Raw genomic sequence first — 26002 nt, 5'->3', positions numbered from 1 at the left:
GGACCGGACAAGGGGCAGCTCGGACCGGACGGGGACCGGACAAGGGGCAGCTCGGACCGGACGGGGACCGGACAAGGGGCAGCTCGGACCGGACGGGGACCGGACAAGGGGCAGCTCGGACCGGACGGGGACCGGACAGGGGGCAGCTCGGACCGGACGGGGGGGCAGACCAGGGTGTCTCGGACCGGATGGGGACCGGACAAGGGGCAGCTCGGACCGGACGGGGACTGGACAGGGGGCAGCTCGGACCGGACGGGGACCGGACAGGGGGCAGCTCGGACCGGACGGGGACCGGACAGGGGGCAGCTCGGACCGGACAGGGGGTGCATGGGGGGGGGTTGTGTGTCTCGGACCGGACGGGGACCGGACAGGGGGCAGCTCGGACCAGACGGGGACGTGGGGGGGTGCCTTGGACCAGACAGGGGGCGCACGGGGGGGTGTCTCGGACCGGATGGGGGTCGGGGGAATGGACGGGGGCGCGCGGGGGGTGTCTCGGACCGGACAGGGGTGCGGAAGGGGGTGTCTCGGACCGGGCGCGGACCGGACGGGGGCGCGGAGGGGGGGGGCTCGGACCGGACGAGGGCGCGGAGGGGGGGGGGCGTGGCTCGGACCGGGCGCGGGCGCGGACGGGGGCGCGGAGGGGGGGGGCTCGGACCGGACGAGGGCGCGGAGGGCGGGGGGCTCCGACCGGACGGGGGCGCGGAGGGGGGGGGGCTCCGACCGGACGCGGACCGGGGGACCGGACGGGGGCGCGGAGGGGGGGGGGGCTCGGACCGGACAGGGGCGCGGACCGGGGGGGGGGGGGCTCGGACCGGACAGGGGCGCGGACCGGGGGGGGGGGGCTCGGACCGGACAGGGGCGCGGACCGGACAGGGGCGCGGACCGGGGGGGGGGGGGCGCGGACCGGGGGGGGGCGCGGAGGGGGGGGGCTCGGACCGGACGGGGGCGCGGAGGGGGGGGTGGCTCGGACCGGACGCGGACCGGACGGGGGCGCGGAGGGGGGGGCTCGGACCGGACGGGGGCGCGGAGGGGGGGGTGGCTCGGACCGGACGCGGACCGGACGGGGGCGCGGAGGGGGGGGGCTCGGACTGGACGGGGGCGCGGAGGGGGGGGCTCGGACCGGACGGGGGCGCGGAGGGGGGGGTGGCTCGGACCGGACGCGGACCGGACGGGGGCGCGGAGGGGGGGGCTCGGACCGGACGCGGACCGGACGGGGGCGCGGAGGGGGGGGAGGGCGCGGAGGGGGGGGAGGGCTCGGACCGGACGCGGACCGGACGGGGGCGCGGGGGGGGGGCTCGGACCGGACGGTGGCGCGGAGGGGGGGGGTGGCTCGGACCGGGCGCGGACCGGACGGGGGCGCGGAGGGGGGGGGGCTCGGACCGGACGGGGGCGCGGAGGGGGGGGCTCGGACCGGACGGGGGCGCGGACCGGGGGGGGTGGCTCGGACCGGACGGGGGCGCGGAGGGGGGGCGCGGAGGGGGGGGCTCGGACCGGACGGGGGCGCGGAGGGGGGGGGGCTCGGACCGGACGCGGACCGGACGGGGGCGCGGAGGGGGGGGCTCGGACCGGGCGCGGACCGGAGGCGGGGCCGGCACTCACCGCCTGCGCAGCTCGGCGGGCAGCGGGGCGGGGGGCAGCGGGGCGGCCCGGGCCGGCATCGGGGGCGGCGGGCGGGAGCCAGGGGCCGGGAGACGATTTCGCGCGGAAACCAGCCACGGGGGGAGGGAGGGGGGAGGGGGCGGGACAAACCATCCGGGAGGGGGGCGGGCGGTACCATTTACGGGGGCAGGGACATACCATCCGTCCGGGGCTGGGAGGTACCACTTGCGGGGGGGCGGTACCATCTATGGGGGGGTGTGGGACAAACCATGAGGGAGGGGAGCCGGGGTTCGGCAGGCGGGTCCCGGAGACAGAGCGGGTGGGATGTACCATGTTCGCCCAGGGCAGGGGGTGGAAGTGAGTGGCGGGATGTACCATCCTGGAGGTGGGATGGGGGGCACCACAGGAACCCGGATGGCACACGTGCTCCCCGGGGAGGGGGGCAAAGGGAGGGGACGCCCTAATTTCCATAATGGGCGGGGGGCGGGAAGAACGATGCGCGGAAGGGAAGTGTGTGACACGGGATGTACCATATTGCGGGGAAACGGGACGTACCACACCTGAGAGAGTGGGGGGTACCAAGTGCACTTAGGGCAGAGGGGTGACAGTTGGGATGTACCATCCTTTACGGGGGGGAGGGAATGTGCCATGTAAACTGAGGCAGAGGGGGAGCTGGGATATACCACGCGGATGGGGGGGTGGTACCACTCTCCCAGGGCCCCAGGCCGTTGCTCGGCAACAGGAGGGTGGGGGTAAATGACACCCAGACCGGCGGCCGCGGCGTCGGCGGGATCCCGGCTGGCGACACCTCGAGGGGCCTGGCAGGGGCCAGGGCGGGTGCCACCTCTGGAACCAGGCTCCTGCCCCCCGGGCCGGGATGGGAGATGGCGCCCGATCCCGGGCTGCACCATGGCCCTGCCCCTGGGCATCAGCACCCCCCGCACCCGCACCCGCCGGGACACAGAGTGACGCTCGCACACGCACCGCCAGACACGCACCGCCAGACACCCGCGCACACCGTGACACAGAGTGACGCTCGCACACGCACCGCCAGACACCCGCGCACACCGGGACACAGAGTGACGCTCGCACACGCACCGCCAGACACACGCGCACACCGGGACACAGAGTGACGCTCGCACACGCACCGCCAGACACGCACCGCCAGACACCCGCGCACACCGTGACACAGAGTGACGCTCGCACACGCACCGCCAGACACACGCGCACACCGGGACACAAAGTGACGCTCGCACACGCACCGCCAGACACGCACCGCCAGACACCCGCGCACACCGTGACACAGAGTGACAGTCACACACGGACGCAGACACGCACTGTGAAACACACACACACACACGCACACAGAGTGACACACACGCACCGCCAGACACGCACCGCCAGACACACGCGCACACCGGGACACAGAGTGACGCTCGCACACGCACCGCCAGACACGCACCGCCAGACACCCGCGCACACCGGGACACAGAGTGACAGTCACACACGGACGCAGACACGCACTGTGAAACACACACACACACGTGCACACAGAGTGACGCTCGCACACGCACCGCCAGACACGCGCACACATACAAGTCCCTTAGATAGACGCGTGGTCGCCCACACTCACTCCCACAAGCTGCGAACTGATGGCAGGTTTCTGGGGCCGGGGTGGAATTCCCCGAACCCTGGGGCTGGGGCTGGGCCCTCGGTGTCCCCAGCACAAGCTCCATCACAGGACACACAAGCCGCGGGTGCCAAATCCCAGGCGCGGCCCTGGGCGGGCAAAGCCAGCAGCCGGGCTGCTTTCACCGGCCGCAGGCCCAGCAGGGGCCAATTGTATCCAGCACGTCCTCCCCGTCCCCCCCAGGCAGTGCCCGCCAAGGGCAGGAGCCAGCTGCAGACACAAGCCCCCAGCCCCGGCCCGCCCCTCGGAGCTAGGGCAGAGGCTGGCTCTGGTGGCAGGGCAGAGGCATTCCTGGGACACCTGCTGTGTTTAGACCAGGGCGCACCCTGACGGACGCATCGCGCAGCGGGGAGGCGAGCGTCACGACCTGGGCCGGCTGCAGGGAAAACGAAGGGCTCAGTCGGCTTCGTTCTGAGGCCTAAGCTGGGCCGGACGTGATGCCTAGGCCTCCTGCCATCAGGAGGGCTATGGGGCCCTGCCCAGGACAGAGGTCACCCTCAGGGCACTAGCTTGGCACAAGAACCATGTTACGGGGGCACAACCCTCCCAGGGTTACCTGGCATGGCCCCTGCTCGTAGCAACACTCAGGCCCCTTCAGGCTACGTAACAGGGGCCTCAGCATGGCCAAACCACCCCATAAGGGTCCCCCTGCATGGCCGGTGTGGAGCTGGCAGAAAGGGCCTGCTCCCAGCCCCTGGTGTAGGGGCTGAATGAGGGGCATGGCCCGAGCCCACTGTTCTGTGGCCATGCTCTGCCTCCCAAGGGCCACAGGGGCAGAGGGGGCCCTGCGGCTGCTCTAACTAACACTAAGGCAGGGCCTCACAGCCCCCGCAGCCCTGCCCGAAGCCCAGGAATGGGGTAGCTGAGGGTCAGGCCAGATGTATTTGAACATTTTTCTTTTCCTGTCCGCACAGGCAAAGATAACAACCCCCGGCTCCAACGCAGCCACATTTCGCAGCCACGGTTACACGTGGCTCTCTCTGGACAAAGCCCTAGAGGCCAGTTCCTGGGGCGCAGACCCACGGCCCTGCTCAGTCCTTTCTGGAGGGGGTCTGATGTCCCAGGAGGGACTGGTGGCAGGTGTCACCCCAGCACAGCTGACTAAGAGGGGACCCATGAGCCCCAGATCAGATCCATAAGGTGCAGCGGGTGGGGGCAGGAGGTGCTGGGTGGGGGTGTTGTGACCACAGAGTCCTGGGCTAGGATGGCGGAGGCTGGTGTGGAGCTGGGGAGAGGCTGAGGGCTGTACGAAGTGCCCCAGGAGCAGAGCAGGATGCTGAGAGCGGGGATCTGCCTCTTCACAGCGAGAGCATTTCTGGGCTTGAACCTGGGGTGAAGGAAAGGCCCTGGCTCCGCTACGCAGGGGTTGTGCCACCGGGAGCTGCCACCCGGCCAGGTTTCCCCAGGAGCGTCCCTTTGTTGAGGAATCTGCCCGGGTGCTCAATGCACACAGGGGGCTGGACAATTTTATGGCCCCAGGACCATCCTGGATGTCCTGTTTCTTTTGCGCCTCAGAGGTGGCAGCCCTGCACCCCAGCCATGGTGGAGGCGGGGAACCAGAGAGACCTGACCTGGACCCGTCTGGAGCTGGGAAAGACCCCAAGCTACCTGAACCCCGGGACGGGCTGTAGGACTGGAAGCCCGGAGAAACGGAGGCCTAGACCCTCCTTCCTCTTCTTCTCCTTCTTCTTCGTGTGGCGGACGTAGCGGGGAGCAGCAGCTAATCTTGCCCTGGGGTGGCGCAGCCAGGGACCCGCGTCTGGAGCCGCGGAGAGAAGCCCTGGGACGCCTCCTGCGTATTTGTGACCCCGGCGCTGAGCCACTCTGTGCTCCGCGGCCACAGCTGCACACTGGGGAGTCTCCCAGGTTCTCTCCGTGCAGCAAGCGTCCGCATCCGGCACGGCTCGTGTGGCTGTGGTTCAGGGCCGAGATTAGTGGGAGATGGAACCCGGGGATCCTCTGCGTGGGGCCTTTCACGAGGGGTTGATTTGCAACTTCTTGTGAACGCCACTTGGCTTTCCCAGCATCCGCCGGGTGGAAGGTGAAACGCCTGTGTCCGAAAGGGCTCCCGCGGCTCCTGGCGGTGGCGAGGGCTGTTGTGATGGTGCCGGTGGAGGGGGAGACATTCGTTGTCCGCGATCCTCCGCAGTTCCCGAAGGCTGGGGGCATCGCAGCGAACAGATGGAGGGGGGCGACGTGCGATGCCACTAGGGAGAGCAAGTAATGTCCCCCGCCCCCCCCCCAGACAAACCTGCCCGGGGGGTGGGCATGGGCCTGGGGTGTATGAGGGGTGGGCGCATCCTTGTGGCAGCATGAGGTTTGCACGAGGGGCGGGCCCTGGTGCCGTGCTCCCTGGCATGCAGCCGTGCTCTGCGTTCACTAGCGCCTGAGTTCCGGCGGCTAAGGGCTCGCGCCCCATCCCCGTCCTTAGAGCCCCAGGTGCGAGCGCCCTGCAGGGACCGTGCCAGGGCCGCCCTGGGGGCTGTGGCTCCACGTTGCCGTCAGCGGCTGCTCCGGGGGGGGGGGGGGTTCCTCTGGGGCTCAAGTTTTCATCCTTCTCGAGGGGAGAGCCATGCGCATGCCGACACCGGGCGCTCCAAATGCGGGACTGTCCGGGCCCATCTCGCCCCCCGTCCCATCGCTGGCAGGGGCAGCACCGGCCGCTTCCGAGGCAGGGGCGTGAAGCCCTGCAGGAGGCAGCCAAGGGATAAGCTGCCTCTTGGAGAGGTTCCCTCCTGACCCCAGATAGCTAGAGGCTGGGTCACGCCCTGGAGCATGCCTGGGCCTCTGGGAGACGCCTTCGAACCAAGCTCCTGCTTTGGTTTTTTTGCTCAAGAGTCAAGGTTTTGCCCAAGCATCTCCAGGCAAAATGTCACCCCCTCCCCCACGGCAGCACGGTGCGCTCTTCAGTGGCCGTGCTCCACCCCAGAAGTGGCCAGGTCTCAGTGCAGGGCCCTTCTTCGGCCAGCCGCCCTCCTCTGCCCCACAAACCACCCCGTTGACTTCAGGGGGTTATTACTGACCAGAGCCCAGGCTGGCCGCAGACACGGCCCGTTGCGCTTTGAGGGGAGCAGCTCTTCTCCCTCATCGTAGTGCTCGCTCTGCCCCCGGAGTCCAGGGAGCGAGTGATCTTAGCCCAGCGAGCTCAAAGGGCCACGCTCCGCTCTTGGAAGGGTTAATCAAAGAGGCCTCGCTGTCTTACCACATGGCCAGTCGCTTGCCGGGGACTCCACAGGGTGCGGCTGGCCCTGGCGTGACATGGCTGCACTACGGAGGGGAGTGGGTCTAGCCGTGGGCAGGGTTCCTGGCCTAGCAGACAGCGGGGAGCAGCAGACGGGAACAATCTGGATCTGACACTGTCCCGTGTGACGTTCTCAAGGAGCAGTTCTCAACAGGGCCCTGTCAAACAGGGGGATGTATCCAGCGGGGGCCTGCACGGGTCAGTCCTGGGTCTGGGACTATCCAATATGTTCATTAACGACGTGGATCGTGGAGTGCAGAGCGCGCTTAGAAATGGGCGGATGACACCCGGGTGGGAGGGGCTGGGAGCACTCGGGAGGCAGGTTTGGGATTCAAAACGACCATGACAAACTGGAGAATTGGTCTGAGATCAACAAGCTGAAATTCAATAAAGACCAGTGCAGAGTCCTGCACGTGGGAAGGGTGTGACGTTATTGACATGAACTGGGACCGTATAGATCATTGTTGCAACCAAGGTCCTGTAGTTGCACCAAATCTTGTACAAAGGAGTCCAGGGCGGGGTCTATGAAGCGGTTGTGAGTTGCTGGGTATGAGGATGCTGTCTGCGTGTGTGTGTCGTTTGGGTAGGTGACGTTACGGCTGTTGGCTCTGGCCTTGTATCTCAATGTGTTGTGATTCTAACACACGCTGGAGAGCGCCCAGAGGAGAGCGGCCGGACTGAGCGAAGGTTCGGCCAGCCCGCGTGTGAGGAACGTTACAAACCCTGGGCCTGTTTGGTCCGGAGAGGAGAAGCCTGGGGGGGCCCTGAGAACTGGCCTCACACGCGCAGGGCTGGGGCAGGGAGAGGGTCTGTTCTCCAGGGCCACTGGGGCAGGACAAGGAGTCCGGGGCTCCGTCTGCAGCCGGGGAGGGTTCGTTAGAGATCCAGGGAAACGATCCAACGCTCAGGGTGGTGACACTGTGGGCCAGGCTCCCCGGGGCGGTTGTGGGATCCCCGTCACCAGTGGGTTTAAGAGCAGGTGGCCAAATGCCTGGCAAGGGCTGGGCTAGGTGTAACTTGGCCCTGCCTCAGCGCTGGGGGCTGGGCTAGCAGCCTTCCCAAGGGCCCTGCCTGCCCAACTTTCCACAGCCAGCCTCGTGACCCTGGCATCACACACACACCACTCGTGTCTGCAGCTGCTCGCAAGGGCCATGAGTAATTTCCAGTCAGAATCTGCATGTGGGCGCGAGGGATGGAATGACTGGGGAACTGGGGGAGGATCCGAAAAGGCAGCAGTGGGAGGCAGTAAGTCAAGGGGTGCGTCAGAGCAGCAGGATTTCAGAACAATCCCACAGGCCAGTGTCCACACCAGGGACAACGTACTTCTCCCGAGCTGGCCAGGGCGCAGGGAGCATCCCTCCTTCCCCACGGTTTGTCTATGCTGCAATGCGTCTACACGTGCTGTAAGCCCACGGCGGATTGCACAAAGGGGCTATGAAGTGTGATGGTGGGGGGACCTGGTCATTGTCTGCTCCCCAGGGCCGAGTGTAAGTTAGAGCAGCCCCAAGGCTGCTCTGACACCAGGCCCCGGTGTGGTGTCAGGACACAGGGAGCACAAAGGTGGTTCAGAGCCACCTCCTCCCAGGGTGACTCAGCCCCAGGTCTGTCACACTCTGGAGCTGCATCTGGGATGAATTTGACCCTGTGGGTTCCGATTTGGAGCAAGAGGTCTCATTAGAGCAACCTTTCCCACAGGAGTCCCAGAACTTCCTGCTTCCCTGGGGTGCCAGGCCCAAGCCCCAAGAATAGCCTTTCTCAGGCTATTCTGGGAGCTCCGTGCCTTGTCCTGGCCGGATCCAGGAACGCAGAGGAAGAGAGTGAGAAGCCAGAACCCAGGGTTTGCAAACCCCCTCCTCCATGCCCTGGTTCTCTTTCCCTGCCCATGGTCCCATCTGCTCTTCCAACAGCTGGTCCCTTCCCCAGCCCCTGCCATCACAGCTTGGCCTTCCATTCAGCTGCTTCTCTCCCATTAGCTCAAAAAGCCAGGCTCAAGTAAGGAAAGCAGCCAGGACCGTCTGCCCGGTGGCCTCCCGGGGAATCTGGCCTGCAGATTCGAGATCTGTGTTTCCAAGTTCCTGGCGCTTTGGGGTGACTCCTTTTCCAGGCTCCCAACCCACTTCGCCCTCACAGGGCCTGATTTCCACGCCCTTCCGAGACCCGGGCACTGCCAGCTGCGCCCCCCAAACCCGCCCTGCGCTCTGGGGGGAGGTTCAGGACATTGACCAGGCGCAGGAGATGAGTGGCAAGAGCTGGAATGCGGAGTGGTTTTTAATTTCCTGGAGCTGTGTGCTGACTGCAGCAGGGGGGGGGGGGTGACGGCTGTTTAAATTAAGACACTGGGGGGGAGGGGTGCATTGCGAAGGCCTCCCGCTATTAAACGGAGTCCAGACTCCAGCCAGTTGCACTTTGACAGAGCAAGAGGCCCCGACCACTTCCCTCTCCGGCCCAGCAGGAGCTGGCGGGGGTGTGGGCGGGAGGAATTGCTTTGCACTCCTTCTGGGGACCCTCCCGGATGTGGTTGCGGGGTGTGGGGATGAAGGCTGTTCTGCTGGGCCCACGCACCCTGCAGCCCTGATTTCAGGGGCCGGGAGAGAGCCCTGCTCCACGGGCTGGAGGATCAAACTGGGCAGGAATAACGCCGCTTGCCTGGCTGTCCCCGAACTGCGCTTTCTGCACGTCCCGGGGGAGGGAAGGGGGGCTCACGAAGGGGCCAGAGGGCCAGATGTGCAAAGGGGAGCAGCTAGGCGCCTGGTGGGGTTTACAAAGAACTTAGGTGAGTTAGGCACCTGCATTGAGGCCCTGGGACGGGGGGGGTGTGCTCTGCAGTGTGAGGTGCAGAAAAACCTGAGTAAAGGTGGCCCCGAGAGAACTAGAGACCGAAAATCAAGGAACCCCTCAGGTCCTCTGCTAACCCTGGCCTGAAAGCGTCCTTGTCTGTTCTCCCTGTCAGAACCCAGCAGCAGCGAGGGAGGATGATGGAAGTTCAGTGTATGCCCTGGCCCGCAGCCCTCACAGCCATGACCGTGAGCCCCTGCTCTGGGGGCTGGACAGACAGGGCAGTGAAGGAGACGCTCCGTGTCCCAGGCAGACACCAGGCTGTTCCCTCTTCTAGTGGAACGAGCCCAGTTTGTGTTTGACTCGGGGTTGAATAAAACAAAAAATCCAAATCACCCGGCAGCCCCGGGCAAGGACAGGGAAGGGCCGAGAGCCAGACCGGCGGTGAGGCTCCAGGTCTGGTGTAAATGGGTCGAGGAGAGTTCAGACCAGCAGATCCTCTGGCCTGCAGCTTAAAAGCTTTATTAACTGTTCATAGCAGGTTTTAAAAAGAGAATTCTTTAACCGCTGGAGTCATACCCAAACCCCACGCGGCAGACTGCCCCGGGCCCACGCGTCGACTCATAGCGGGAGCGCAGGCCCTCCAGCGAGTTTCACTGTCTGTCTCGCCAGGCGCTGGCTCCCGGGTGGCCCTGCCGCGGCCCAGCTGTGAGATGTGAGGAACTGCACAGGCCCAGAAAAGAGGGACCCAGATCAGTCAGCCATGCAGAAAACAGGAAATGCACCACGCTGCAGGCTCCTGCCACAGCGTGGGGACCGCGCTGTCACCTCCTCTCTGGCTGAGCCGTTTGCCGTCGCTGGGGCGAGTGAGCGTGTGGGAACTGAACCCCGGGAAATGGGGCCCAGGGCAGAGCCCCCCAGGGAGGGGCCATTTTAGAACAGCTCCCAGCTGCCGAAGTGCCCAGCTCCTGCCATGACACGGACCCCAGGTTTTCGCAGCCCCTGGGCCATGGTGCTTTGCTGAGCCCTCGTGAGCTCAGCACTTGGGCCAGAGCCAGGATTTCAGCTCCCCAAGGGCGAGGAGCCGGGGGAAGCGTGTTCTGCGTGTTATTAATGCCCCCGGCAGGGATCGCTCCCCGCCCCCCGCCCACGCTGATCAGGATCACCGCAATATCCCCAGCACAGACAGGAAGGATGCTGGCTCAGTAGCATCGGCGGGTTGCACTCCGTGTGACCAAGGCACTCAGCGTGCTTCCCTCTTGCTGCAGGGGACCCCCCCGAGGGGGTCCGCGTCCTGCCACCCCCCGGAGGGAAACGCTCGTGGGGCCAGGGTCTCCGCTACTGTGAGTCAGCACCAGGCTGCGCTGGCAGGGGCTGACCCCACCCGCTGGAACAGCCCTTTCCCGACCGGAGGCATGGGCTAGTCGGGAGGGCCCTGGGGTGGAGTCAGGACACCTGGTTCTCTAGTCGGAGCTCTGCCTCGGCCCTGTCCCTCTCTGCACCCTTTCTTCATTCACACTGCACCCTTTCTTTCCCCTGCACCCTTTCTTCATTCACACTGGGAGGTCTTTGGAACAGGGAGCATCTCGCCCTGTGTGTTGGGCAGCGCCCGGCCCCGCGGGGGCCTGGCCACGGGAGGGGTCAGTGCAGCGCCCGCCATGACGTGGCCCTGATCTCACCCTCGGGCTGCTTTCACACAACGACAAAACCCTCCGGCCTTTCCCTGACCGCGGCTGGCACACGCTTGGCTCTAACCGAGGAGGGGAACCAGCCTTTTGCCAGCAGGGTTCAGCTGCTGACCAGACTGAGGAGGGTGGCCGGGGCTAACGGGCCACATTTGCTGGCAGAAGCGGCCTCGGGTGCTGGGCACGCTGGCAACGCCGCCCCAGCCGCTCGAACGCCCATGCGGGGGCGGCGTCCCCGGCCGTCCCCAGGCTGGAGCAGGCAGGGCCCCCAGACCCGCCTGGGCCCCCCACCGAAGGCCGGCAGCTGCTGGGGACCCTGCCAGGGGAAGCAGGGCCCTGCCTGCGGCTATTTAAAGTTCAGCGTCAGGACGCTGAGAGCAGCCGAGACCCCAACCCCAATTCCCAGGGCCACGGGCAGGGCCAGCGGCTCCTCGCAGGGCTCCAGGCAGTGCTGTCCCCCAGCCCCGGGAAAGCAGGCAGATGGAGCAAGGATGCACGTCCGCGGCTTCCCTGAGCCTCTGCTTTTCCCCTGGCTCTGCACCACCCCCAAGGGCCACCCCCAGCCAGGCTGGCACCTGCCTGCCTGCCCCCCACCCCCAAGGGCCAGCCCCAAGCCAGGCTGTCACCCCCCTACCTGCCCCCCCTTGCTACCTGGCAAGGTCCAACTGTCCTGCTGCCTGGGGCTGGAGCCGCCAATGCTCACCCAGAACCGGAGACCGGCTGGTGGGGGGAGGGGGGTGTTTCCACTTGTTTCTGTCACTCAGCACATGGGGCCCTGGGCCACGCCATGGCTGGGGAGCGAGCCTGGGAGGAAACGAAAGCAGCAGGAGAAGTCGCAGCTCCAGCCCCAGAGCCCCCCAGCCCCTGCAGACCCAGCGGACAGCAAAGACCCTCTGCCCTGGGGGCCCGGCCCCGTCTGGTGCACAGCACCCATGGAAATGCCCCCCACCAGTGCCTGGCACACCCCTGGCCAAGGGCTCTAGCTGCAGCCGCTAACCCTTGTGCGAAGCCAGGGTGTGAACCACAGCCAGTGGCCTGGCCGGGGACAAGCTGCACCCGGCTGTGAACTGCTGGCACCAGGCCCCTGATGGCTCCAACTGACCCCCCACCCCGCCACGGGCTGCGAGGGCCCTGGGCTTCGGTGGGGAAGCAGAGTCCTGAGGGCAAGGGGGCGCAGCCTGGCTGCGAGCAGAGGGAACGCCAGACCCCCTTGCCAGGGCAGCATTAGGAGTGGGGGCGGGGGTTAGAGACGCCCTGAGCAGGGTGACACCCCCCACCCCAGTGCCGGAGGAACCCACCAGCCCCGGGGGCTCTAATGCAGCCGACACACCAGGGCCGGGTAAAACCCTGCAGATACCTTCCCTCGGTCCCAGGGGCCCGGCTCCTGTCACTGACAGCAAAGACCCTCGGTCCCGGGGCCCCATCTCCCATACACCCCCCTCCCCCAGACAGGGTGCCAGCATCTCGCACCCTAGGGCAAATCCATCCTGGGGCTGCCAGCAACAGGGCCAGAGACCCCCGTTCCCCAGAGAGATGCTTGCAAGTGAGGCCAGGAGGCTTGAGGGGCTGATTCTTTGCGCCACGCTAGGGGTGTCCGGGGATCTGAGCCGCTGGCTTTCCCCCCACCCAGTCCTGCGAGCCCCCGTTCCTGGCCAGCAGCTCCCGGGGTCCCTCCCTCCAGGTCACAACCCCAGCCCCATAGGCACCGTCTCCCTGAGCCCTGTCTTGGGTAAATCAGGCGCTGATGGACTTGGGGGGGGCAGGGGGAGCATGAGACCCCAGGGGCTTGAATCCTGCTTCGCCCCAGCGGGAGTGAGGGTGGAGCCAGCGGCGCGAATCCTGCCTTCCCCTGCCCCAGCTGCTCCACGGAGCCTTCCCGGGGCGTGGAAAACACGGAGCTCCGCACGATTCCTGGCAGGAGCCGACGTGGGCCCAGGGAGGGGGGCAGGGGGCTGTTCATAGAGAGAAGATGACGTAAGACATCAGCAATTGCTGAGCCCGGCTGGCCTCGCTAACACCCCGAGCCCTGTCCCATGCCCCCCTCCCTCTCCAGCTAGGGCCCCCAGCCCTGCCCATACCCCTTTCCTCTCTGGCCAGGCGCCCCCAGCCTCCTGCTAGCGCTACAGGATGGGTGGAGGCGTTTTCCCAGGGCAGAGGGAGCGACTCGGGGGTGAGGAGAGCAGCTCTGGGGCAGGGCCAGCCGGGGAAGCCCGGGCTGCCGTTCCTGGAGCAGAGGGGGCCGGGGGCCATGCAGAGCCCCGGGAAGCGGGTGCAGACGCCGAGTCCATCGGCCCAGCTGCACCTCCCCCTGTCTCGCTCCTTGCCCAGCGGGTCCCCGAGGCATCAACAGGAAGCGATGCTCCGTCTGAAACGTCCTGTTCTGAGAAAGCAGAGGATGGACTCGGAGCCAGCAGCCCCAGCCGGCCCGGTCACGGCCCCAGCAACGCAGCCACCCCTCCCGCCAGTCGGCGCAGCGAAAGGAGCCATGAGAGCGGGACAGGCCAGAGCAGGCCAAGTGCTGAGCCGGCCCCGGGCCTGGAAAACCTGCCCTGCCCGGAGCCCCGGGAAACCCAGAGCGACAGGGGCCCAGCCGGCTCCAGCCACGGGCGCTATTTGGAAACTCACTGCGGCCAAAGGGGCAACTTAACACGAGCCCCCCACCCCCGACCTGCAGCCCCTGCTCTCCCAGCCCTGGGCTCCCCCCGCAGCTCTGCCGGTGCCCCTCACTCCCGACCCGCAGCCCCTGCTAGCCCAGCCCTGCCTCCCCGAGCCCCCCGCAGCTCTGCCGGTGCCCCTCACTCCCGACCCGCAACCCCTGCTAGCCCAGCCCTGCAGCCCCTGCTAGCCCAGCCCTGCCCCCCCAGCCCCCCGCAGCTCTGCCGGTGCCCCTCACTCCCGACCCGCAACCCCTGCTAGCCCAGCCCTGCAGCCCCTGCTAGCCCAGCCCTGCCGGTGCCCCTCACTCCTGACCCGCAGCCCCTGCTAGCCCAGCCCTGCCCCCCCCAGCTCTGCCGGTGCCCCTCACTCCCGACCCGCAACCCCTGCTAGCCCAGCCCTGCAGCCCCTGCTAGCCCAGCCCTGCCGGTGCCCCTCACTCCTGACCCGCAGCCCCTGCTAGCCCAGCCCTGGCTTCTGACATGAGGGGATTTGGGGCCCAGCCTGTCCCCCCAACTCGCTGCAGCAGCCTGGGGGGTTGAGACTAGGTCCCATGGCAAGCAGAACAGCATCTGTCAGCCCCGAAACAAAGTGGGAGGGGAAGTGGCCTGACCACAGGTTCCCGATTCCCCCGCGCCATGGGCGGCCCCTGCCAGCCAACCTCCCACTCATCCCCGGGCCTTGCCCCCCCAATACCATGGACTCCCCCCAACACCCTGCTGCCCCCAGAACCAATCCCTGCCCCCGACCGTCTGCCCCAGGACCCCCCTCCCCCCAGGGCCTCCCTCCCCCCACCCTTTGGGTCCTGGTTCTACAATGCGACACCTCTCCTTGATCCCCATGAACACTCCCCACCCCAGGGTGCTGCTCTCACGGCCCAGGGGCGGGTTCAGAGCACCGGACCCCACAGCGCGTGTGGGCAGCAGGTGCAGGGGGCAATGACGTGGCCGGGGTGGGAGGAGGAATCACACGGACAAGTGGCCACTACAGAAGCAAACTTTTAATCCCATTGGTGCCAAGGGCCATTTGTCCAGAGGTGGCTCGTGCGGCCCAGACCTGGGGGCTCCTGTAGTGTTTGCCAGGGACGGGGTGCGTCCTCCCTGCCCCCCACCCCAACGGCGCTGCGTGCGCACTAAAGAACCAGGTCCCGACCCCGCACTCACGTGACACTGGGCCTCCCCCTCGGCCAGAGCACCCCGAGGCTGGAGAAGCGGACAGACAGGCGTGAAAGCGGAAGGCAGAGGTGCTGGAATGGGGGGGGGAGCCCTGCAACCCCTGGCTTGCAGCGGTTTCGATCACTTCACTGGCTCTCAGCCCCCCACTGCACAAACGGTTCCAGCAGACCTGGGGACACGCCGGGACACAAGGACGCACACCCCAGACCCACTGGCCAGGTCCCTGCCGGCACCACGTCCGGAGGGGGCCGGGGGGGGCAGGCTGTTCCCGGGACAGGGCGGGGGCAGCGGGTTATTTTAAAAACCTTAACCCCCCCCCACCCCACGTGCTGGGTAGGGCTGACGTTCCCACGCCCGCCTTCCATTCTCATTCACAAAACAACCCCACACCCCCGCGCCTCACGGGCACGTTGCTGCACATCGGACCGTGATTCATTCTCCCAGTCAGGCCGGGGACACGCCCGCCCGCCCAGCGGCCCCCGCCGAGGGCACCCAGCGAAGCCCCAAGCCAGGAGAGGCCTGTGCCCCTGGGCTGCCAGCGCCAGGCGGAGCAGAGACCTGGGCCAGGCCTAGCGGGGGGCACGTGAGAGCTGCACCCCCTGCCACACACACACCCCCACACACACAACACAGACACACACTGCACCACACAGACAGACAGACACACACTCGCTCTAACCAGGCGTGGGCCCTGGAGGGTTCTTGCCCCGCTCCCCACCCAGCCTGTTCCGACTGCAGCTGGGGGCTCCGAGGCTGCGGCGAGCGGGGCCCTAGGGGACCCCAGACAGACAGGCAGGCGGACGGCTAGGTACTGTAGGGACGGACAGACAGCTACACAGACCTGAAGACAACCAGCAAACAGACCCTGTTGTCGAAGCGAGGTCTGGGCTGGACGGAGGGACAGAGAGGCAGCCAGGGACGGAAAGGCCCACGGATTGCAGGGAGGGGGAGAGACAGATGGGGAGGGGCCGATGGACAGCCCAGCAGCGCTCCTGGCCCCTGCAAGAGCCCATCCCACCCCCAGGTCGGCGGGTGAGGCCGCCCCAATGGGTTTCAATTGCACGTCCCAGGGGGGAGAGGAGCATCGCGGACAGCGCTGCAGCAGGACCCCAGTTCATCCTGCCCGGGACAGCGACTGCTTGCCACTCAGGGCTGGGCGCCATGCCGGGGGTACCTGGTGCCCCGATGCTGCCAGCTGGCCAGGGAAAATATGGGCAGTGAGGCTTTGGTCCTGACTGTGCACAGATCCCCCCCCACGCCGGGCTCAGGGCAGCAAACCCCTCCTCCCGCCCCAGGGCTTCCTCCCCAGCAGGGCAGGTGGCAGTTCCACCCCACAGGCAGACCAGGGCGGAGCTGAGCTCCCAGCAGGGCAGGGCAGCCGCCGGAAAGGCCCCTGGGCCAGCGGGCATGGACCCAGGCAGCCTCCGCCCAGCCCCCGGGCGCGCGCCGGGTGAGCGTGGGCGTGCGGCTTGGGTGAGGCCGTGCTGGGAGCAGGCGGGATCCCGGCAGGAGTGGGCGGCGCTCGGGAAGACGGCATCATGCGAACCAGATTGCCAGTAACCGGAGAGTCCCCGCCCCCCTGGCCCCGGCAGAGCCACGCTCTGCAGCCTCCCACGGCCCGTGGGACGGCCGGCTCCGGGCCGGCTCCCGTCGTACCGATCAGCCGGCTCTGCAGCGCCTCACACCGAGGTGGTGCATTCCCGCAGGATGGGCGAGGTGGGCAGCTCTTGCTTCTGGGTGCCGTGCTCCAGGGAGCTGGAGCTGCGGAGTGGCACCATGCAGCGCTTGGCCGGCTTGCCGCGCCCTGCCCCGCCCCAGCAGCAGAGAACCCGCAGGAACTCCTTGCGCATGTCCTTGCTGCGCAGCGTGTAGATCACGGGGTTGACGGCCGAGTTGAGGGTGGCGAAGCTGAAGAAATAGCCCGCCTCGCAGAGGATGGGGCAAGCCTTGATGGCGCACAAGGTGTCCAGCAGGAGGATGATGAAGGCTGGCAGCCAGCAGATGATGAAGGCCCCCAGCACAATGGTGACTGTCTTGAGCAGGGCCAGGGTCTGCGTGCCGGCGATCTCGGCGTGGCTGGAGCGGACGATGCAGTAGATGTGGCCGTACAGCACCACGATGGAGAGCAGGATGGCGGTGAAGACGGTGACCACGAAGAGGATGTAGCGCTTGGAGTAGAGGGGCAGGACGGTGGAGCAGTCCTCCAGCTGCCCCATGCAGTTCCAGCCCATGATGGGCAGGCCCCCGATGGCCACCGAGATCACCCAGCAGGCCCCGATCAGCAGCACCATGCGGCAGTTCTTGTCGCTGCCGTACAGCTTCACCTTGGTGATGGCCACGTGCCGCTCAATGGCGATAGCCAACAGGCTGAGGACCGAGGCCGCCAGGGTGGCAAAGGCCGTGCCCTCCCGCACGAACCACTGGACCGGCGTCAGCGAGAAGGTGTAGCGCCCCGAGAGCAGGACGTTGGCCATGAAGGCCAGGCCGGTCAGCAGGTCGGAGAAGGCCAAGTTGCCGATGAAGATGAACATGGCCGAGTGGAACTTCTTGTTGCGGTAGACGGAGAGCAGCACGAGCAGGTTCTCCAGCACGATCAGGCAGCACAGGACGACAATGGCGACGGAGACGGGGTTGCGCCCCGGGGTCAGCTGGCTCTCGGTCAGCCCCTTGGTGTAGTTGTAGTGCTCCCGGATCTTCAGCGGGTTGAAGTAATCCTTGTAGATGCTCCCCATGGCTGCCCGTGGGCCGCCCCGGTCACAGCGCGGCCCGGCCCCGGAGCTCGGCGTCACGGGGCGCAGGCCATGGCATCGTCACTGGGGGCGGGTGCACCTGGAGGCAAAGGCAGAGACGGCGTCAGCGCTGACTGGGGTGGGGGGCAAAGCGGCTCCGAGACAATGAGCGGCGCAGTAAGAGCAAGAACAGGGGAGGGACTGACCCCCCGCTGGCTGTCCAGCCAGCCAGCCAGCCATCCTGCCCTCCGGCATGCCGCCTCCTCCCTGTCCGTCTCCCCCAATCTCTTTCCATCTCCCTCCTCCGTCCATCCGTCCTGCGCTGCCGACAGCTCCACGCCCCAGCTGGGCGCCAGCCGCGGAAAGGGGGCGGAGGGCACAGGACACCTCACCTGTCCAAACTCACGGAGTCCCTCGCCCGAGGAACGTCACCCTGCGGAGGTGAGTCCTGCAGGTTAACAGCCCACTGGGTAGCATGAGTTTCCTTCCCCCACGTACAGTGCATTCCACCTTCGTTTCACCCCCACCCCTCCCAGTTCTCCGACTGCCGGGCAGTGGCCTGGCTGGCTCGCGAGGGACCAGGCACATTCTCCCCCCAGCCATGGTGCATCTTCCCGCAGGCGGCACTGCCATCCCGGCACTGAGGCCGGGCATTCGGCTGGGACCGAAACGACTGTCCCGTCGCCCCCGGGGGACGCCTGTTTGCCTTTGCTACCGGAGCTCCTGTCCCAGGGCGGGTCCCGTCCCCCTGAGCAGGGACGCCCCGTCCAGCACACATCTGGCAGCCAGCTCTGCACTCCCTACACTCAGCCCTGCCTCCTGCCAGCCCCAGGCAGCTGCAGCAGCCATGCACGAGTGGGGAGGGGGGGCCATGGTAGAGCTGCCCCCCCCGTCACAGTGACGCCCCGCTGCTCCCTTTCAGTAAGGGGCCAGGCTCTCAGCTGGGGTCAACCAGCATCACATCCCCTGCACCAGAGCTGGGCTGGTGACCCCAGTGAGGGGAGGAGCCTTTCCATCTGGCAGGGGAGGGGGGATGGGCTGAGAGTCAGGACACCTGGGTTCTAGTCCCAGCTCCGCTATTGACCTTGGGGGGGTCCCTGCCCCTCTCTGAACCTCTTCCCCTCCTCCCATCTACTTAGAGTGTGAGCTCTTCAGGGCAGGGGGTCGTCTCTCCCTGTGGGTCTGTGCACGCCCGGCACAATGGGGCCCAGATCTCGGCTGGGGTCTGGGCAGAGCCCATAAAAACAGCGAGATTGGGTCAGAGCAATGGTCCATCTAGCCCAGTGTCCTGTCTCTGGGCTGTGCCGGTGCCAGGTGCCCCAGAGGGAATGAACAGAACAGAGCAATTATAGAGTATCCCATCCCATGTCATCCAGTCCCGGCTTTTGGCAAGCAGAAGCTAGGGACACCCAGAGCATGGAGTTGCATCCCTGTCCACCCTGGCTAAAAGCCATTGATGGACCTTTCCTCCAGGAATGTAGTTAATACTTTTTTGAACCCAGTTATACTTTTGGCCTTCACAACATCCCCTGGCAGTGAGTTCCACAGGTTGACTGCATTGTGTGAAGAAATACTTCATTTTGTTTGTTTTAAACCTGCTGATTATTAATTTCATTGGGTGACTCCTGGTTCTTTTGTTACGAGAAGGGTAAACAACACTTCCTTCTTCACTTTCTCCACCCCATTCATAATTTTATAGACCTCTCTCAGATCCCCCCTTAATTCTCTCTGTTCCAAGCTGAATAGTCCCAGTCAGAGGGAAAATTACTTTTTCAAGTGCAATTCAATTCCACGATTGAATTCGCCTTGTTAGCACTACAAAAAGTAATCTTCCCTCTGTTGATATTCACCCCTTCTTGTCAACTGTTGGAAATAGGTCACATGCACCCTAATTGAATTGGCCTTATTAGAACTGACCCCCCACTTGGTAAGGCAACTTCCATCTTTTCATGTGCTGTGTATTTATACCTGCCTACTGTATGTTCCACTCCATGCATCTGATCAAGTGGGTTATAGCTCATGAAAGCTTATGCCCAAATAAATTCGTTAGTCTCTAAGGTGCCACAAGGACCCCTCGTTGTTTTTATCAGGCCTGAATCTCATCTACCAGTCACCCCGTTTTGTGAGATCCCTTTTGTAGTTCTTCACAGTCTGCTTTGGACTTAACTATCTTGAGTAATTTTGTATCATCTGCAAACTTTGCCAACTCACTGTTCACTCCTTTTTCCAGATCATTTATGAATATGTTGAACAGCCCTGGTCCCAGTACAGACCCCTGGGGGACACCACTATTTACCTCTCTCCACCGTGAAAACTGACCACTTATTCCTACTCTTTGTTTCCTGTCTTTTAACCAGTTACTGATCCATGAGAGGGCCTTCCCTCTTATCCCGTGACAGCTGACTTTGCTTATGAGCCTTTGGTGAGGGACCTTGTCAAAGGCTTTCTGAAAATCTAAGTACACTGTATCCACTGGATCCACCTTGTCCGCATTTGTTGACCCCCTCCAAGAACTCTAATAGATTGGTAAGGCCTGACTTCCTGTCTTAACTCTTTCCCAACATACCGAGTTCATCTCTATGCCTCATAATTTGGTTCTTTGCTGTAGTTTCAACCATTGGCTCGGTACCGAAGTCAGACTTACCAGCCTGGAATTGCCAGGATTGCCCCTGGAGCCTTTTTTTACAAATCCACATCACATTAGCTCCCCTCCAGGCACCTGGTCCAGAGGCGGATTTAAGCCAGAGGTGACACACCATTGTTAGTAGCTCGGCAGTTTCACACTGGAGTTCCCTCGGAACTCCTGGGCGAATGCATCTGGTCCTGGTGACTTATTACTATTTAACGTATCAAGTTGTTTCAAAACCTCCTCTACTGACACCTCAGTCTGGGCCAGGTCCTCAGATCCGCCACCTAACCAGAATGGCTGAGATGTGAGAGTCTCCCTTACATCCTCTGCAGTGAAGACCCATGCAAAGAATTCATGTCGCTTCTCTGCAACAGCCCTGGCTTCCTCGAGGGCTCCTTCAGCACCTCGGTCGTCCAGGGGCCCCACTGACTGTTTGGCGGCTTCCTGCTGATGATGCACTTAAAAAAATTTGCTGTCAGTTTCTGTGTCTTTTGCTAGTTGCTCTTCAAATTCTTTTTTGGCCTGGCTGATTGTAGCTGGGCACTCACTGACGGGCCCGAGGCCACGCTCCTTTCTATTTTCCTCGGTAGGATTTGACTTCCCCTTTTTAAAGGACACCTCTTTACCTCGAACCACCTCTCTTACTCTGCTGTTTAGCCACGGTGGCATTTATTTGGGCTGTATCTCGCTCATTTGAGCCTCTATTATGGTGATTTTCAGATGTTTCCATGCAGCTTGCAGGCATTTCACTCTTGGGACTGTTCCTTTTAACAGGTGTCTTCAAATATGTGTAGTTCCCCTTTTTGAAGTCAAATGCTACTGCAGTGGGTTGTTTTGGTATTTCCCCCACTGCAAGGATGTTAAATTTAATTCATCATGGCTGCTATGACTGAGCCGTTCAGCTACGTTCACCTCTTGGACCAGATCCTGTTCGCCACTTAGGACTAAAACAAGAATTGCCCCTCCAAGAAGCAGCCATTAATGGGGTCTAGAAATTTTATCTCTGTATCCCATCCTGAGGTGACGTTCCCAGTCCATATGGGGATAGTTGCAATCCCTCATTATTACTGAGTTTTCTATTTCTGTAGCCTCTCTGCTCTCCCTGCTGTTTCACAATCACCGTGGCCATGCTGGTCGGGGGTCAGAAGTACATTCCTGCTGCTAGACTCTTATTATTCAAGCAGGCAATTTTCTATGGTACCGTTAGATTCATTTAAGATTTTTACTATATTTGACTGTATGCTTTCGCTCACATATAGAGCCACACAGAGAATCACAGAAGATTAGGGTTGGAAGGGACCTCAGGAGGTCATCTAGTGCAACCCCCTGCTCAAAGCAGGACCAACCCCAACTAAATCATCCCAGCCAGGGCTTTGTCAAGCCTGATCTTACAAACCTCTAAGGAAGGAGATTCCACCACCTCCCTAGGTAACGCATTCCAGTGCTTCACCACCCTCCTCGTGAAAAAGTTTTTCCTAATATCCAACCTAAACCTCCCCCACTGCAACTTGAGACCATTACTCCTCGTTCTGTCATCTGGTACCACTGAGAACAGTCTAGATCCATCCTCTTTGGAACCCCCTTTCAGGTAGTTGGAGGCTGCTATCAAATCCCCCCTCATTCTTCTCTTCTGAAGACTAAACAAGCCCAGTTCCCTCAGCCTCTCCTCGTAAGTCATGCTCCCCAGCCCATAGTCATTTTCATTGCCCTCCGCTGGACTCGCTCTAATTTGTCCACATCCCTTGTGTAGTGGGGGCCCAAAACTGGACACAGTACTCCAGATGAGGCCTCACCAATGTCGAATAGAGGGGAACGATCACGTCCCTCGATCTGCTCGCTATGCCCCTACTTATACATCCCAAAATGCCATTGGCCTTCTTGGCAACAAGGGCACACTGCTGACTCATATCCAGCTTCTCGTCCACTGTCACCCCTAGGTCCTTTTCCGCAGAACTGCTGCCTAGCCATTCGGTCCCTAGTCTGTAGCTGTGCATTGGGTTCTTCCGTCCTAAGTGCAGGACCCTGCACTTATCCTTATTGAACCTCATCAGATTTCTTTTGGCCCAATCCTCTAATTTCCCTAGGTCACTCTGGACCCTATCCCTACCCTCCAGCGTATCTACCTCTCCCCCCAGCTTAGTGTCATCCGTGAACTTGCTGAGGGTGCAATCCACGCCATCCTCCAGATCATTAATAAAGATGTTGAACAAAACCAACCCCAGGACCGACCCCTGGGGCACTCCGCTTGATAGCGGCTGCCAACTAGACATCGAGCCTGCTCTGTCATTCCATCTATTGGCACCCTGGTGTTCCCATGTCCCACTGATTATCATTGTTCCACCGAGAGTCTGTGATGCCGGAATATTGACACATTTTATAGACGCTTGTGTACAAGTGCTAGAAGTCTAACTAAAGGCATCTGCCTTCACGGGATGTAACCGACTGGGACTCGTTTTCATTTGACTGTTTCTCTTCTCCTCCTACCTGCACTTCATCAACTTCTATCCTCTCCTCGGTACTAGGAAATAGAGAATCCCCTTCAAGAAACCCTCCCCTATGGGATGGCTCTGTCCCAACCGTGTGCTCCTCTGCGCCCATCGGCTCTCCCCCAGCTTCACTTAAAAACTCCTCCACAACCTTTTTCATTTTCCAGGCCACCAATCTGGTTCGGTTTCGGTTTAGGTGGAACCCATCCTGCCTGTTTAGGCTCCTCCTTTCCCAAAAGGCCTCCAGGACCTCTCTCCTGGCCTTCCCTAGGTCACTGACCCCTACATGTACCATGACCACTGGCTCCTCCCCAGCTCTGCACATAAACTATCTCCATGGCTTGCCGGAGGGGTGTCCTTGGTGCGAGAGGACACCACCACCTCCCACCTGGGGATCATGTCCCGCCGCTCCAATTGGACGTTCTCCTTCCCCAAGACTTTCATCCTCCTCAACAGCCCAGCGGGTAGGACCCAGAAAGTCTCGCCGGTTTACCCCCGTCCCCTTTAGCTCCTCCGGTTCAGCCAGACCTGGCACAGTGGGGGCCCCAGAAGCAACGCGTGTTTCCCAGGGTTTCTATGCCCAGAACCCGGCTGCACAGCACCAGAAACCCCCCGCTATCAACAGGCACCATCAATCTCAGTCTGGGCTGCAGCGGATGCTGAGAAGCACTTCGCCCCCACGGGCAGGATATGGCTCGGGGGGGGGGGGTGGGGGGGAGGGGGGTTGCATGGCCTGGTCTACCGCAGGACAGAGATGACTCAGAACCAAACCCTGAACCAGGTAACACTACAGCTGCACTTTCCAATGCCCTGTGCTAAAGCTGAACCATGAAGGAGGGAGGTCGAGTGGTTAGAGCAGAGGGGGCTGGAAGCCAGGACTCCTGGGTTCTTTTCCTGTCTCTGCCACAGACTCACTGCCCCCACTCCCCTGAGCCAGTCAAGGTCTCAGATTCCTCTCTGCCAGGTCTCCTGCCCCCCGCATAAGGTACCAGCCCAGCCATTCCCCCTGCACCGAGGCCCGCATGGAGGGGGCTCTCCATGCCGGACCCCAGTGCCCTGCGAGCAGCTCTGCCGGGGCAGCCCTGGGGGTACAATGGCACTCCCGGGGAAGGAGCCTGGTGGGAGCCCCAGGACTGGCCTGTGAGCAGCTCTTCCTCTAAGGGTTGCAGCTCCAGTTCCTTCCCCAAGGCCTCGGCCTGCTCCGGGTCCCGGTGGGGAGAGGGCTCTGCTTGGGGCGGGGGGGCCTGAGGCCAAGAGGGGGCACTTCCAGGAGAAGGGCAGGGGGTGGAGGGGGAGCCTAGCTGCTGGACCAGGAGGGGCTCACCTGTGTTCTCAGCCTCCCCAGAGCCCTGCCCCACCGGGGGGGGGGGGTTTTGGCATGACATGGGGATGGCGGGTGTGGCTTCAGTGATGGGAGCTCCTGCCAGGTGTTGATGGGGGATGTTGGCAGCCCCCTGACCAGCAGTAAGGCCCATGGGCCCTGTGGGTTTGGGAAAACTGGTACAGTCCCACCCCCTGACCTGGAAATACACGGGGGGTGGGGGGGGGACTGTTCAGTCCCCAGCCTCCCTGCTGCAGGAATGGCCACGGGAAAATGGGGCGGGGGTTTGTGGGCAACTGCCCCAGAGGAACCAGGGGTTGAGACCCTGCAAAGTTGCTTCGCCCAGCGCCAAGCAAATGGCTAGACGGGTACAACTTTGGGCTACGATTCTCCAGATCCTGCTGGGGGGAAAGGCCCCCCCAGCCTGGGGCGTCCCCACCCCATGCCCCTCCGAGCCAGCCAGCCCGCCCCCCAGCCTGGGGAGTCATGTCCCCTCCGGAGCGGGTCTCCGACAGGGGTTCCCCGGAGGGGGCAGGCGGAGCCCGGGGCGGCTGCTGCGGGTCCAGCCCCACAGGCCCCCCGGCAGCGCGCCCCGCCGCGGACCCCCAGCCCCGGAGCGCGCCCGGCTCCGGCCGCTCCCCGCCCGGCTACTCACGCTGGGGCGCCCGGCTCCGGCTCCGGCTGCGGCTCCAGCCCGGGTCCCTCCCGCCGGCCGCGCCGCGGAGACGTGGCTAAGGCGCAGCCGGAGCGATTCGTCACCCCCGTTCCCGCGGGCTGTGGCTGCGCCCCCGGCGGGAGGAGCCGAGCCTGGCCCGGCCCCCCAGCACCCCCCGCCCGGCCGGGCCTCGGGGCACCCGGCTCCGCGCCCGGCTCCGGCTCCGGCCCCGGCCCCCGGTGCGCGCAGCGGGGCGAACCCTGCCCTGCGCTGCGCTGCGCTGCGCGGGGCTCTGCCGCTCGTCGGGCGGGGCGGGGCGGGGCGGGGCTGCCAAAATCGGGGCGGCCGAGATCGGCCCAGGATCTCTCCGCAGCCCTGCAACCAGCTACGCCAGGCTGCCCCCCAAGGACCCCAGCGCCCCCCTTCCAGCACCTCCCAACCCCTCCTGCACCCACCGACCCCCTTCCAGCACCCACCGACGCCCCCAGACACCCCAGCACCCCAACCCCTCCTGCACCCACCGACCCCCCCAGACACCCCAGCACCCCAACCCTTCCTGCACCCACCGACGCCCCCAGACACCCCAGCACCCCAACCCCTCCTGCACCCACCGACCCCCCCAGACACCCCAGCACCCCAACCCCTCCTGCACCCACCGACGCCCCCAGACACCCCAGCACCCCAACCCCTCCTGAACCCACCGACCCCCCCAGACACCCCAGCACCCACCGACCCCCCCAGGCACCCCAGCACCCCAACCCCTCCTGCACCCACCGACCCCCCCAGACACCCCAGCACCCACCGACCCCCTCCTGGGGCCCCATACTCTCCAGCTCTAGCCAACCCCTCAGACACACTGTGACCCCCCAGAAACACCTGCACCCACCTAACCTGCCACCCAGGTTCCCCTGCTGCACTAGGGTCCCCAGCACCCAATCCCCAGTAGCCCCCCAACATTCCTGGTCTGCCCCCCTCCCCACACCACCAACATGCTCCAGTGTTGTTGTTGGTTGTTTGTTTGTTTGTTTGTTTGTTTGTCCGTCCGTCGTCCCCCCCGCCGCCAGCAGCTTAAATTACCCAAATATATACAAACAGCCTCATTCCATGATTTGCATAGTATGCAAAACCCTGGCAGCTCTGGGAAGGACCCCTCCGCACCCACCAGGACCATTCCTCCCCCCCAGGACACCAGCATCCCCCCTTTCTCCAGTGACCCTGCCCTTTCCCCTCCCAGGGGCCCCTCTCCCCCAGGGGCCAACCTTCCCCGGGCCAGGACGTGTGGGGGAGCACACAACCCCGGACCCTGCTGCCCAGCTGTCAGAAGGGGGATGGAGAGGGGAGCCTCACAGGAAATACAGAGGC

The 26002-nt window shown here is 64.1% G+C and overlaps 2 protein-coding genes across 4 annotated transcripts in view; both read right to left on the bottom strand.

Moving 5' to 3' along the window:
• The window catches only part of DNMT1 (DNA methyltransferase 1), a 32881-nt gene extending 31028 nt beyond the window's left edge, over positions 1–1853 (bottom strand). For 2 of the 3 annotated variants that reach the window (XM_073319025.2, XM_073319028.2), the window contains exon 1: positions 1600–1700. In XM_073319025.2, the coding sequence (XP_073175126.1) occupies positions 1600–1658 (59 nt within the window). In that variant the 5' untranslated portion in view covers positions 1659–1700. Of the gene's footprint in view, positions 1–1599; positions 1701–1797 lie in introns of those variants that run through there. The other variant, XM_073319026.1, reaches the window with a different exon arrangement.
• A 12777-nt stretch (positions 1854–14630) lies between these two features.
• On the bottom strand, positions 14631–24870 carry S1PR2 (sphingosine-1-phosphate receptor 2). Its single transcript, XM_073318757.2, has 2 exons — positions 24641–24870; positions 14631–17649 (listed from the first exon to the last, which is right to left on the bottom strand). Exon 2 carries the CDS (start codon positions 17550–17552, stop codon positions 16500–16502), a length of 1053 nt encoding a protein of 350 aa, XP_073174858.1. The 5' UTR covers positions 17553–17649; positions 24641–24870; the 3' UTR covers positions 14631–16499.
• Positions 24871–26002: the final 1132 nt, after the last annotated feature.

This window comes from Lepidochelys kempii, chromosome 20 (genome assembly GCF_965140285.1).
Source record: "Lepidochelys kempii isolate rLepKem1 chromosome 20, rLepKem1.hap1, whole genome shotgun sequence".
Classification (NCBI taxonomy): Eukaryota; Metazoa; Chordata; order Testudines; family Cheloniidae; genus Lepidochelys; species Lepidochelys kempii.
The sequence above is the reverse complement of the archived record's forward strand: the minus strand, read 5'-3'. Positions and strand labels throughout refer to the sequence as shown.